The following is a 12,790-nucleotide window of genomic DNA, read 5'->3' as shown; positions in this document are numbered from 1 at the left end:
TAGTAAGTCAGGTATTTTCTATAAAAATGATACTTACCAGAAAGGCTCTTACGCCACGTAAGTAGCATCTTTCCTTTACTCAGTCAGCAGGCCTTCATCACACTACAGAAAAAGAAAAGCAACATTAAAGCCACAGTAGGGAAAACTTCTTTCTTGCACCTCTTTCTAACGACGTCAGCTCACCTTGAGGCCGGTAACGAGGGAGGCCGAGTTTCGTGGCGAAATTTTGATCCCTCTCGTACAAATAAGCAATGGTTTTCCAGCTCGCCTCGTCGCCTTTTTTCGTCACCATGTCGATGAAGAGACGAGCCTTATTTACTCTGCTTTGCCCCTCGTCTATAGCCTCCATTTCCCCATAGTTGAAGACCTTCTCATCCAGAAGATCGTCCAGAAGTTGTCGGATGACGGCAATGGACACGCCCTCCACAAACCCTGTTCTCACGTCCTTGAGTTCCTCTGGGAAGAAAAAAAAACGCTGGCAAATTTTCTGAGTTCGGATTTGGCGACTTAACAACGCCGTTCCGGCTTGGATACTTGGAAAGACGGATCGACATTTTCCATGGGTTTTCGTCGTCCCCAAAACGCCACATCTTTTTAAGGTGTGCGCTCGCTCGTTTCATTTCTGATTAATAAACGTTCGTTTTTATTAATAATTTACCATTTATTTATTCACTATGTGTGTATACATATATATATATATATATATATATATATATATATATATATATATATATATATATATATATACATATATATATACATATATATATACATATATATATACATATATATATATACATATATATACATATATATATATACATATATATATACATATATATATATATATATATATATATATATATATATATATATATACACACATTACACATACATAAATACATATATGGTTCTGGCACTTTGCTTATTAGTGCTGTTTTTTTCCTGTAGAACGAGACGTTCACATTGCAGAAAGCGAAAGTAAAATAAAAGTGCAGGAAACACGTTGAAGAAATCCAAAACTCACCTGCCATTGTTAGTTTATATCGCCAAAGTTGTCCTGGAGATGAAGTTGGAGAGATTTTGTTGTCTTTTTTGACTACCGAAATATTTTTCTTCTCAAGCTAATGAAAGGAGGTGAAGACAAGGGCGAGGTTTGGTGCGATACAAACAGGAGGTGAAGATAGGGGCGTGGTTGGTTGCGATATGGAAAGGGGGCGGAGTCTAACCCACACGCACACAGAAAGGCATTCAAAAAAACGCAGGTACATAATTTTCATTTTTTCATTCATACATGATAGATTCGAGTTATATTCACGGGTTCTCCCGTGGCCTTCGTGAGTTTTCTCCGGGTGCTCCGGTTTCCTCCCACATTCCAAAGACATGCATGGTAGGCTGATTGGATACTAAATTGCCCCTGGGTATGAGTGTGTGCGTGAATGGTTGTTTGTCTCCTTGTGCCTTGTGATTGACTGGCCATCAAGTCAGCTGGGATAGGCTCCAGCACCCTCTGCGCCCCTAGTAAGCATAAAGCGGTTTAGAAAATGAATGAATGAACTCTACTATAGTTCATTCATTCAAAGAGGGATGCTATAGTTACTAAAGCACCCCTCTTTGTGTTTAAAGATGCTACAGTTACTAAAGCATCCCTCTTTGTGTTTAAAGATGCTACAGTTACTAAAGCATCCCTCTTTGTGTTTAAAGATGCATTCGAGCTTCATTGTAGTAAACGCTTACTGTTTACCAGCATAAAGACCAAAAAAATCACGACATTTCTACTTCATCTTCAAAACATAGACATTGAGTTGGGAGGACAAACCACCTTCGTGGAGCGCGGTAAGTGAGCCACCATCTTTTCCACATTCAATACGGTGGAACAATATGGACGCGGTTACGCCGATTGCCGACGCAGCTGCGTGAATTATGCACATGCGCAGTATCTCCCCCTTTCGAACAGCGTTTTCTATGATGGCGGACGACTAGCACGCCAACCAGGTAAGTCGTTTTTATCACGCTCCTGGGAGATACTTTTAGGAATCAATTGAGCCAAAACGCCAACAAAAAGCTTAGTGGCTTGGTTTGCTTTTTGTCCACTGTAGAGGTAAAGACTCAGAACTAATCCAAGTCTCTATAGCAGGGATCTTCAACACCAGTCCTCAAGGGCCCCTATCCAGTTTTTTTCCATGTCTCTCAACACACCAAAATCAAATGATTGTGATCAAGCTCCTGGACAGTTTGCTGATGAGTTGATCATTTGATTCAGATGTGGAAAACATACTGGACATGCGTCCGAGGACTGGACTTGGGAGACCCCTGCTGTATGACCAGTGAGGAGATGTCGGGGTCAAAGACTGCCGCCGTTCATCATGTCACCCTTTCTTTGGCGTTGATTTGATAAACATGGGTGGACCCTTAAGAGGAGCAAGATACAAAAATGAGCAGGTTTAGTGCACATGACATGAAAACAAGAACTATAACAACCTGAAACACAGGTCCTACCTCATCCACAACTTCTGCCTTGACTGCTTTGGTCTTCGTCGGTTCTGACAGCTTTCACCTCCTCCACGTACCGTCTCCGTGGCTTTAAACCTCTACAAAACACCACAGCGTGATTTTGAAATTGCTTATTTAACCATTTTGATGCACAAATGATCCACATTCATTTCCCATGTTATTTCATTCTGGATGGGTTTTTCAGTCAATCATTTCAAATCCATTCTTTTTTTTAGTTTTAAATAAATATCCCAAAAAGTCATCATTGCTTCCATTTTTCTCTTCTTACACCGAGGAAAAATGGTTATTTTACCATATATTTAAACTTGAGTCAAAAATGACCCCAGCGCTATTGTTGAATGAATGTCTCACTTGGGTTTTGTCTAAAGCATATTTTAAAACAAAAAATGAACCGGGCCAAGCCCAGGGTTAAAGGTATATATCAGTGGTTCTTAACATGGGTTCGATCAAACCCTAAGCCACACATGTGTCAAACCGATTCCGCCGAGGGCCGCAGTGGGTCCTGGACTTTGTTCCAACCGATCCAGTGCCGACATTTTAACCAATCAGGTGTCTTCTAAAATAAGTAGCACCTGACTTTAATTAACTGATTACACTTGCAAAAGGTATCCTATTGTTGAGTTGGAATGAAAACCTGCACCCACTGCGGCCCTTTGAGGACTGGTTTGACACCCCTGCCGGGTCGAAGGGTTCGGTGGCTGCAGGTGATCACGTGACATTGCTTGGCCAATCAGTGCTGCAAGGAATTTATCTTGTATTTGAAAAAAAAAAAGTTTATTTCACATTAAAGTAGGGTTCGGTAGATCCAATAAGGTTAAGAACCACTGGTATATATTCTACAAATGTACTGTTTGTTTCTTACACAAATAATTGGATTGGATAACTTTATTCATCCCGTATTCGGGAAATTTCATTGTGGCATAATGGCTGAAATGTTATTGGTTAAATGCTTAAATATGAAAACATACAACTGGAAGCAGCACAACTAGGTTAAAAGCAATGAAAGGAAGCTGATAGACAATTTGGAATTATTTGATAAGTATGCATGGACAAAATGTAATTAACATCAGTCTGTGATTCAGATTTTTTTTTTACGCCAGCAGAGAAGGCCTTGCAGGCCCTGACGGTCCACCACTACATTTTACTTTAATTCCATTCATAGAACACAAAACATAACTTTGAAGATAATGTAGTCTTGTAAATAAACGATAATAAAACAGTTGAACATATTTCAATAGCAATAAAACAAAAGCAAATTCAAATGTACATATAAAAACACACACAAGAGGAGATTTTATACATTTGAAATGTTACATTCTTTGGATTTGTACATTGCTGATCATAAAAAATAGCAACATTAGTTCAGTGAAATTCCTGGAAAAAGGTAGAAGCGTCGTGTCAGCGTGCATCTCTCTACGGTCGGCATTTGATTTCTGGCCCTAGACGTTAACGTTTCAAACCGCCGCTTGACCTGCGTGTTTGAGATAATACATGAATCCCTTCATAATCCCTTGTAAACGTGCCAACTTTAAAGGAAACTCAGCAATAAAAAATATTAGAAACAAGCAGGTGAGCATAGTGCAAACTTACCATTCTGAAAAGCTCTTCAATGTCTTCCACGCAGGCGCTCGTGTTCACGGCATCAACCAAATACTCAATAAAGAGAGCACCGGTCTTGATGTTTCGGAATGACATCGTACCTGCAGTGGGTAACAAAAAAAGGCACGTTTTTTAAATGACACAAAAATTGAAAGGAAACTTCCATTATGCTAGCTGTGTCAAACATATGGTCTGCGAGCCGCTTCCGGCCGGGGGAGTTGCTCTGCCTGACAGGGATTTAATATGTACTGTACATACAGAATCAATTGTCATTTCATTTTTTTTCTTTCGCCCCCAGCAGTCAAAGCAACACCGTCAATGGCAGTCAATGAGTTAACAAGAAACACTTAAAATGGCCCAAAACTAAAATAAAGTAACCCGAACATACCCAAATAGCAGCAGAAAGCGACCAAAGAACAAGAAGCCGACCAGAAATCCCCCCCCAAAACAATGTGGTAATGATCCAAAATGTGTGCGAGTACTCTAAAACGACACGGAAAGTGTGAAATATGAATTGTATTCTTATATTTACTCTTGCACTCTTTTGCACTTTTATGTATTTTAGTCACTAGAATAGAATTTTATTGACGCCTATTGGTTAAAACGTGCACTACACCTATTTTTTGTATCACCACCTTCTATGTGACGTGATCTACCTCTAATAGTAGACACATTCTCCAACTTCTGCAACCCCCCCTTCTGCAGCCGCGGTTAAAAATGCTCTCCGTGTTCGATTTTATTTAAGTGTTGGTCATTAGCTCCAACAGAAAGTGTGGCAAAATGAACTCATTGCCTGCCATTCAACACGATTGACTTAACTGACCAGGACTGCAAGCGTGAAAAGCAATAAAGTGTTTTTCTTTGTTCACATGTTGATAGCCAACATTCATGGCGCCGCCATCGTGCTCAGCCACAGGAACGCTTGACCACAGCGCCTTTGCATCATCACTGATGTGCGTTGAATACCCTTCCCCTGGAACAGACATGGGGGGAAAAAAATCCACGTGAGGCCACTAAATTAATGCGGAATGGAAAATGAGCCTTCTGAGTATCACTCACCGTGACCGTGATCTCCTCTGCAGGATTGGATAATGATGATTTTTGGTTTGTCCATCAGGGCTTGACAGTTCCCTGCGCCTAGTTGACTGAAAATTCGATCAATGGGGAACAGATCACCTTCATGGCGGACGCCAAAAACCGATCCCATTTGCCCGTAAGACATGATCACCACAAAGACGCTGTCTGTGTCTTTGAGTTTGGGATGCTTGGAGAACTCGCAGATGGCCTTTTCCATTTCCTGCCAGAAGCAAACGGGGCGGGTCAGTTTCTCGGAAAACACAATTCAAAACCGTCAAAGCACGTTTGCTTCTTACCTCTCCAGTACGGTTTGTGTATTTGATCACTTCGTATCCTAAAGCACGCAACAGCCTCTCCATCTTCTCCTCATCTACCTCAGATCCATGTCGAGTTGACACGTATTCAAACTTCGTGTTGTTTATGAGAAGTGCCACACGACTCTGAATTGACTCTTTAGTCACCGGGTAGATCTGGGAAAAGGCCAAGAAGTTAGCGTGAATGTTAAAATGCACATCAAGAATACTAAATACAGTTGGGGAAGACTTTGTTAAGAAATGTGCTGTGTTTTTCCATCTTCCATTTTGTTTTCTAAGGCGTTATAGGTCGTGTGTCAGCCAAAACCTTTGGGTCATTCTTCTTGGAGTTCCAAAAGGTCTTTTTGCAGGGGATAAGCGAACTTGACCATTGGCATTCCAACTCAGAAGCAGCTGGAAAGGGCGACACGTGTTGGACATCAAATGGAATCAAAAGGATTTTGTTTTGTCTTTTTTTTTTAATGCCGAGCGGCGCCACTTCTCATCCTCGTCAGCTCACCTTGGGGCGAGAAAGCGGGAAGGCCTAATTCCTTGGCGAGCATGGAGTCTCTTTCATTCAGGTGAGTGATCATCTTCCAACTTGACTCATCGCCTTTTCTCCACACCGTGTCAATGAGAAGACGAGCACATCTCGTTCGATTGCTTCGTGCTTCAACTATAGCCTCTTGCTCTCCGATATTTAAAACGCCATCGTCCAAAAGATTGTCAAGTAGTTGTTCGATCACTGGCATGGACACCTTTTCCACAAAATTTGTTCGCACAGCCTTGAGTTCTTCTGAGAAGAAACACCACACCATAGCAAAGTCAGTTTTTGGACTTATGGATTCGGAATCTATCCAGTGTAATGTTTTTGAATGTTTTAGGATATTTGTATTTTTTTCCCATTCATTTTCTATATCGCTTATCCTCAAGGGTTCCGGGGGGTGCTGGAGCCTAACCTAGCTGAATGGGTGGCTCACTTATTTGCTCTTATGATCACTTATTGAAGTAATACTTCAATACTTAGTATGCCTGTAGTTCAAAGGTAAACAAAAAACAATATGTGGCATATCTATGAGATCGTTCAAGCAATTTCAATCACGAAAACATGTATTTATAAAGTTATCATACTCTTCCTTCCCTTTTTTTACTCATTGGCTGCTATTGACAGCAATAGACGTCCAATAGACGTCCAATACATTGATGCTGGGAAGACTGGCAGCGAATGATCATTTTTCAGCAACTAATGAGTTTGATATGTATATCTATAAGAAGTTGTATACGACTGGATATGTATTTAGATTAAAATGGCGAGCGTATTACTGTTTACTTTGTCGAAAGAGACGTTATCTTCCTTTCGCAAGAAGCCCCTCGTAGAGCGGAAGAACGCTAAAATGAAAGTAAAACGTGAATGGAGAAAAGAAGTTCTGTAAATAGAAAATAATCTCACCAGCCATTGTTCAAGTTTCTTTCGTGCTTCAAGTTCAATTTATGGAACTTTTTATGGAGGAAAATGTCCCATGTAGCCACTGCCCCGCGGCAAGTAGTATTTAGATGGCGACTGTACTATCAGTCCAACAGGGGGCGATATACAACATTTTACCCATCAACGTAATATTTGAAAAAAGAAGAAGTGCTTGAGCAAAACGACAAAATGGCCGCCCCCTAGCTTTCGAACAGAAGTAACCGTCAAACTAATGTAAACATTCCACATCTGAGCCATCAGCAGCAGGTACGATCTTGTGCAAAACGTTATTTTTTTCCATCCTGCGAATGACGCCATTGTTTGACAGAAAAAAACAGATGTCCTCACATTTTTATGCATCGTTCGCTGTCAAATCGTAGCTTTTTGAGTTAGCCATGGACTCTTCTTTTTAAGTACTGCTGGGTTGAATATTAAAAAAAAAACATTTTACTCTTCTGGTGCAAAATGTTCCATATAAACAACGAATTAATTTCAATCCATTGCGGGTGGTATAATCTGATTGTTTGGAAATGTGCCGTTTTTTGTGATGAAACGTGAACGTCAGCAATTAGCAAGTGGTATTCAAAAAACGAATTGACGCTACAGTGACAGTAACGCGATGTTATTATTATTATAATTACGTAAGCCTCCTGTTCAAAGTCTGCAGTGAAGGTGAAGGATGATGGCCCACCGATCTGAACGGCGTCGGATTCATTTGGACCAGTCCGAGCTGCTCTGCACTAAAGGATGCGAGTTTTATGGCAATGCAGCGTGGGGGGGTCTGTGTTCCAAGTGCTGGCGAGAAGAAAACCAGCGAGAAAAGCAAAAACAGATCCAGGAAGACCGGGCCTTCGCCGAAAGGTTTGTTTGCAGGCTCTACAAGAGCTTATGTCAACTTAAGTGGTTACGGTTGAGCTGTCCTTGTCTTTTAGCTCATCATCAACATCCCATTGCTTCATTTTTGTCCCTCTCTCACCACAGGCTTCAGCGAGAGGAAGACCAAGCCTATGCAAGCAGACATCAGAAGACCCAGCCGCGAGCCACTTTTGCACCTTTTGGCAAAACTGAGGAGCGCAAGAGCAAGGAAAAGGCCAGCAAGGTCAATGCCGTCACCAAGCTTTTCAAAACACCACCCAAAAAAGGTAGGCCTTTCAACAGATTATCCTCTCACCGTGAAGAAGAAATGGAATGACATTACCCTCCAGATGGCACGGCACCTTCGGATGCCCAGTCGGGCCCCAGCGCCTGCCCCTCGATCTACCGCCCACCCTCTGCGGACACAGACCATGCGACAAAGGAGTTCATGGAGTTCCTCAAGCCCCTGAAATGTGGTCGGCAAATCTTAAAACAGTGTTGCTCTTTCACTGAAAGCATGGCCTACAAACGGGTTAGTTCCACTACCCATATGGTGATGGATTTTCTTCAATATTCACTCATTTTTGCCCGAACATTTCATCGTAGGTCTCATGTGCTGAAGACATGTCCGAATGCGTCCAGGACTTCTACCAGTCTCTCTCGGATCGCCTTCACTCTCAATTCAAAGGTCCAAAAATGATTTTAATACCCCCACGCGTGCGTGCGTGCCACTGTCTTATGTTATTGTTTTTCTTTTAGGCAACTCTGAATATGTAGAGGGCATTATGGACGAAGTGGAAAGATACATGATGACGCGTCTTTACAAAGAGGTTTTCTGCCCTGAAACGTCCGATGATGAGAAGAAAGACCTGGCTACTCAAAACAGGATCAGGTCTGTACACAGAACTGTCATTGAAATTAGAATTTATTTATGGTCCATGTTTACAAAATCACACTGACAATTTGATGAACCCCAAAGCAGGAAAATTTAATGTCTTTAATATTATCGTTAGCAAAATCAGTGAGAACAAGGAGGAAAAAACCTGAGTTAAAAAAATCCTTCAATTTTTTTGAATGAAAAGAATAGATATGCACGCATTTGAAGATGTCACAAAGTGTTTCTCGTTTATATCAATAAATATAGTAAGTGATTCAACAGAATATTCGCTATTGTTTATTCTTTGTGTTATAAATTTGCATTAGAGGGCTAACAGCACAAAGCAGGGGAGATATAGATGAATGATGTTTTTTTTCTTCAAAACAAGCATTGAATTTAAACCCCAGATTGTAAATTGAAGTCCCTTTCTGCAGAATACAGATGCTCACAAAATACAATCAAATAACTTTGTTCTATTTAGTATTCAATGTATGCTTTTAAAAAATGACACTCATGTTTTCCACTAAATCCTTTGTGAATACATTTACAGAGCTTTGCATTGGGTCACTATTGAGATGCTGGGTGTTCCCGTCGATGAGGAGATTCCTGAGGCTTCTGACAACGTGGTTAAAGCAATCACGGGTAAGTCGCATTCCCATTATAGAGATGGTCAAATATATACCGTATTTTCTCACATATAAGCCGTATTTGTAACTATAAAAATGATGACTGAATCAAGGGTACGACTTATATGCGCACAAATTAGAAAACAGAAAACGAAAGCTTCCCTAACTCCATATTTACAATCCCTGTTTTTTTTAATGTATCAATTTGCAAGAGAATTCTGGTGGGGCTTTGAGGGCCCCCTAAAATAAAATCCACATCTCCCCAGACGTGATCGAAATCGATTCCAAGCGGGTGCCCAAGGAAAAGCTGGCGTGCATCACACGCTGCAGCAAGCACATCTTCAGCGCCATTCGCATCAGCAAGAAGGAGGCGGCCTCGGCCGACGACTTCCTGCCCACGCTCATCTACATCGTGCTGAAGGCCAACCCCCCGCGGCTTCAGTCTAATATCCAGTACGTCACCCGCTTCTGCAATCCCAGCAGGCTCATGACCGGAGAAGATGGCTACTACTTCACCAATCTGGTGAGGAACAAATTCCAATGACGCGAGATCATGAGTCTTCATAGTGTCGATATTTTGAGCACCAAATTGTCTTGGGTAAATTTTTTTTTTAAAAAGTGAAGCTAAATTATTCATTTTCTGAACCGCTTTATCCTACCATGCATGTTTTTGGAATGTGGGAGGAAACCGGAGTACCTAGAGCAAACAAACCCATGCAAGCCCGGGGAGAACATGCAAACTCCACACAGGTAGACGTGACCTGGATTTGAACCCAGGACCCCGGAGCTGTGGGGGCCACGTAATAACCACTCGAGCCACCAAGCTGTTCAAGCTAAATGAGATTGGATCAAATGAAGGCTTCGTTATGCTCATTCTTCACTGCTGGATTTGCTATCACAAAGAAAAAATAATTAGGATTTGGCTCTAATTTCAAGCTCGTATGAGTAAAAATATTGTCACCACTGTATAAACTTCTTGTCTTCGGCCGCTTTACTTTTTGGCTCAGAGGTTTATATCTGTGGCCTGGTGGATTAAGGGGTTTGTGCGTTGGCCTTACATCCCTGGGGTTGTGGTTCAAATCCAGGTCGGTCCAACTGTGTGGAGTTTGCATGTGCTCCTGCGACCCTAGTGAAGATAAAGTAGTTCAGAAAGTGAATGACTGAAAAAGTTGAAAAAAATTTAAACCCCACTCGAAAGCGCTTTTGCAACGTCGCATTCATGACCACCCACCTCCTCGTTGTCTCCTCAGTGCTGCGCCGTGGCCTTCATCGAGAAGTTGGACGGCAAGTCGCTCAACATGACCTCGGAGGACTTCGACCGCTTCATGTCCGGGGGCGGGGCTTCGCCCAAGCACGTTCCGACGGGCGGCGCCGCCGCGCTCAACCAGGTCCGCAAGCGTCTGGACCTGCTGGCGGGCCTGGGCGAGCGCCAGGAGCTGGTCATGGAGCGAGCGCGCCAGCTGGAGAGCGACCTCATCGACTGGACCGACGAAGTGGAGCAGAAAGTGCAGAGCGTCCTGGACACTTTGGAGACGCAGAACCCTCCAGCCGCCGTCGCTGTCACCGGCGCCGGCGTGTCGTCGGCCATCGACTCCGATAACGTCGAAAACGAGCACCTCCCGCCGCCGTTGACACCGCAAGTGTTTGCCGGTTGATGGCGGAGGAACTTTGCGGATCTTCTTGCTCAGGGGTCACAAACCGGTCCTTGAAAGGTACAGGTTTTCATTCAAATCAGTTGATTGCAGTCAGGTGCCTACTTATTGGTTAAAGCAGGCGTGTCAAACGTGCGTCCATTACTGCACTTAGCTCAATTTATTATCAGTGGCCACATTTGTTCTTTCTCCCCTGCCGTCAAAATGGCACTTTTTTTTCTTCAAAATAAGGAACTTTGAAAAGTCACCTGGCCAAACCAAACTGTCAGCACTGGATCGATTTGGAACAAAGACCAGCATCCACTGCAGCCCTCGGTTTGAGACCCCTGTTCCAAGTAGACATCCCAGATTGTTAGTCCTTCGCAGGTGTGGTGAAACATTAATCGCGAGAAGAAAATGAAGTTAGTTACTTTTACGGGTTAACGTGCAAATGAGATTTTTTCACCAAAATCTCTAACAATTTTCAAAACTTGGATCTGAAGTGCACCCTGTTACACGTCCGACGTCTGTTCCGTTCAGTCCACCTCCAGTTTTTCTGGACTAGGAAAAAGCAAAATTTTTCACCTTTGCAATATTAGAGTACGTGTGCTGCATGAATGCTTTTATTTTGTGACTTTCGAGTTTTAATAAAAGCTTTCTTGATCGTTGAGTGCAAGGACTTGAACGCTAAAGTTGCTCAGCGGGATGCTGTTTCCAACATAGAGCACAATTGGTGTGGTGGTAGGATTACTTTGATAGAATTTTAGTTACATTTTTAAAAATGTTTTAAAAGATGAGACATTGGATTGATGAAAATGGACATTTTATGTTTAATATTTAGGTTGAAATCATTTCTTATGACTTTTCTTTTCATTTTTTGGGGGGTTAAACACTGGCCACAACATTATGTACATTTGCATCAATGACCGAGAGAGATTCAACATAAAAACTGCCATTACAAATATAATAATGCTCGTTTGATGGAAACTCAATAGTTATGCTTGTAAATTGGTATTTTTCGGTGAAGTATTATATTTTTGTAAAGGAGTTTTCTCTTTTTAAGGTTGTGGCCCTGTGAATATACGGGAAGGTTTAAAACATCCTTATAGGTTTGTTATTGTATCATATAGGAGATGTATCCTTTATTTAAATGTAACTTATTGGGGCAAAGTTGTCTTATTTCCGTTGGGTGGATGACCGCAATGATGCTAATGAATAAAAGTGAAGAAAAGGATTATCTTTTGACACTTTTTGCTCACGTCACACTCTTAGAAATACTATACATTGTAGAGTAGGCTTTTTTTCCTAAAAAAATGACCATGTATAGTAAGGCTTTTTTGTTAAAAAATGACCATGTATAGTAAGGCTTTTTTCATAAGATTACCATGTATAGTAAGGCTTTTTTTCTTTTAAAAAAGAGCATGTATAGTAAGCCTTTTTTCTTAAAAATAGAAGACCATATATTGTGAGGCTTTTACTTTTCTTAAAGAAAGACAATGCATGGTAAGGCTTTTTTTTCCTTTAAAAAATCTCCCTCTAGCACACCTGAATCAAATGATCAACTCATCAGCAAGCTGTCCAGAAGCTTGATACTGATCCAGATAATTGGATTCAGGTGTGTTGGTGGAGGGAGATATGGTAAACAAACCGGATAGGGGCTCTCGAGGACCGGAATTGGCACCCCTGCTATACATGATCTTTTTTGAGCAAAAAAAAAGCCTTACTATACATGGTCATTTTTAAATGAAAAATAAAGCCTTACTTCACTTGACCATTTTTTTATGAAAAAAAGCCTTCATATATATGCCCGGTCATTTTTTGAACAAATAAAAGCCTTACTATACACGGTCATT

The 12,790-nt window shown here is 41.5% G+C and overlaps 3 protein-coding genes across 5 annotated transcripts in view; 1 reads left to right on the top strand and 2 right to left on the bottom strand.

Moving 5' to 3' along the window:
* Nucleotides 1-1,199, bottom strand: part of LOC144083963 (caspase recruitment domain-containing protein 18-like) — a 39,374-nt gene extending 38,175 nt beyond the window's left edge. Inside the window, exons 1-3 of the mRNA XM_077612190.1 lie at nt 1,028-1,199; nt 184-456; nt 51-102 (exon numbers count right to left, since the gene is read on the bottom strand). Of these exons, the coding sequence (XP_077468316.1) occupies nt 98-102; nt 184-456; nt 1,028-1,034 (285 nt within the window). The 5' untranslated portion in view covers nt 1,035-1,199 and the 3' untranslated portion in view covers nt 51-97. The remainder of the gene's footprint in view (nt 1-50; nt 103-183; nt 457-1,027) is intronic.
* A 2,147-nt stretch (nt 1,200-3,346) lies between these two features.
* LOC144083960 (caspase-1-A-like) lies at nt 3,347-7,074 on the bottom strand. 3 transcript variants are annotated; one of them, XM_077612174.1, is made up of 8 exons: nt 6,934-7,074; nt 6,004-6,279; nt 5,812-5,897; nt 5,487-5,660; nt 5,173-5,410; nt 4,937-5,086; nt 4,105-4,214; nt 3,347-3,985 (listed from the first exon to the last, which is right to left on the bottom strand). In XM_077612174.1, the coding sequence occupies exons 1-8, from the start codon at nt 6,938-6,940 to the stop codon at nt 3,872-3,874; spliced, it is 1,155 nt and encodes a 384-aa protein (XP_077468300.1). In that variant the 5' UTR covers nt 6,941-7,074; the 3' UTR covers nt 3,347-3,871. The 3 variants fall into 3 exon arrangements, with proteins under 3 accessions (XP_077468300.1, XP_077468302.1, XP_077468301.1); XM_077612176.1 differs by having other exon boundaries at nt 4,983-5,086; XM_077612175.1 differs by having other exon boundaries at nt 6,004-6,276; nt 6,934-7,066.
* Nucleotides 7,073-12,171, top strand: rabgef1l (RAB guanine nucleotide exchange factor (GEF) 1, like). The gene is made up of 9 exons (XM_077612172.1): nt 7,073-7,215; nt 7,609-7,809; nt 7,930-8,090; nt 8,154-8,335; nt 8,410-8,491; nt 8,563-8,695; nt 9,231-9,322; nt 9,573-9,829; nt 10,557-12,171. Exons 2-9 carry the CDS (start codon nt 7,628-7,630, stop codon nt 10,959-10,961), a joined length of 1,494 nt encoding a protein of 497 aa, XP_077468298.1. The 5' UTR covers nt 7,073-7,215; nt 7,609-7,627; the 3' UTR covers nt 10,962-12,171.
* The last annotated feature ends 619 nt before the right edge of the window (nt 12,172-12,790 follow it).

Source organism: Stigmatopora argus, chromosome 10 (assembly GCF_051989625.1).
Source record: "Stigmatopora argus isolate UIUO_Sarg chromosome 10, RoL_Sarg_1.0, whole genome shotgun sequence".
NCBI lineage: Eukaryota > Metazoa > Chordata > Actinopteri > Syngnathiformes > Syngnathidae > Stigmatopora > Stigmatopora argus.
This window is presented reverse-complemented; position numbering and strand designations above follow the sequence as displayed.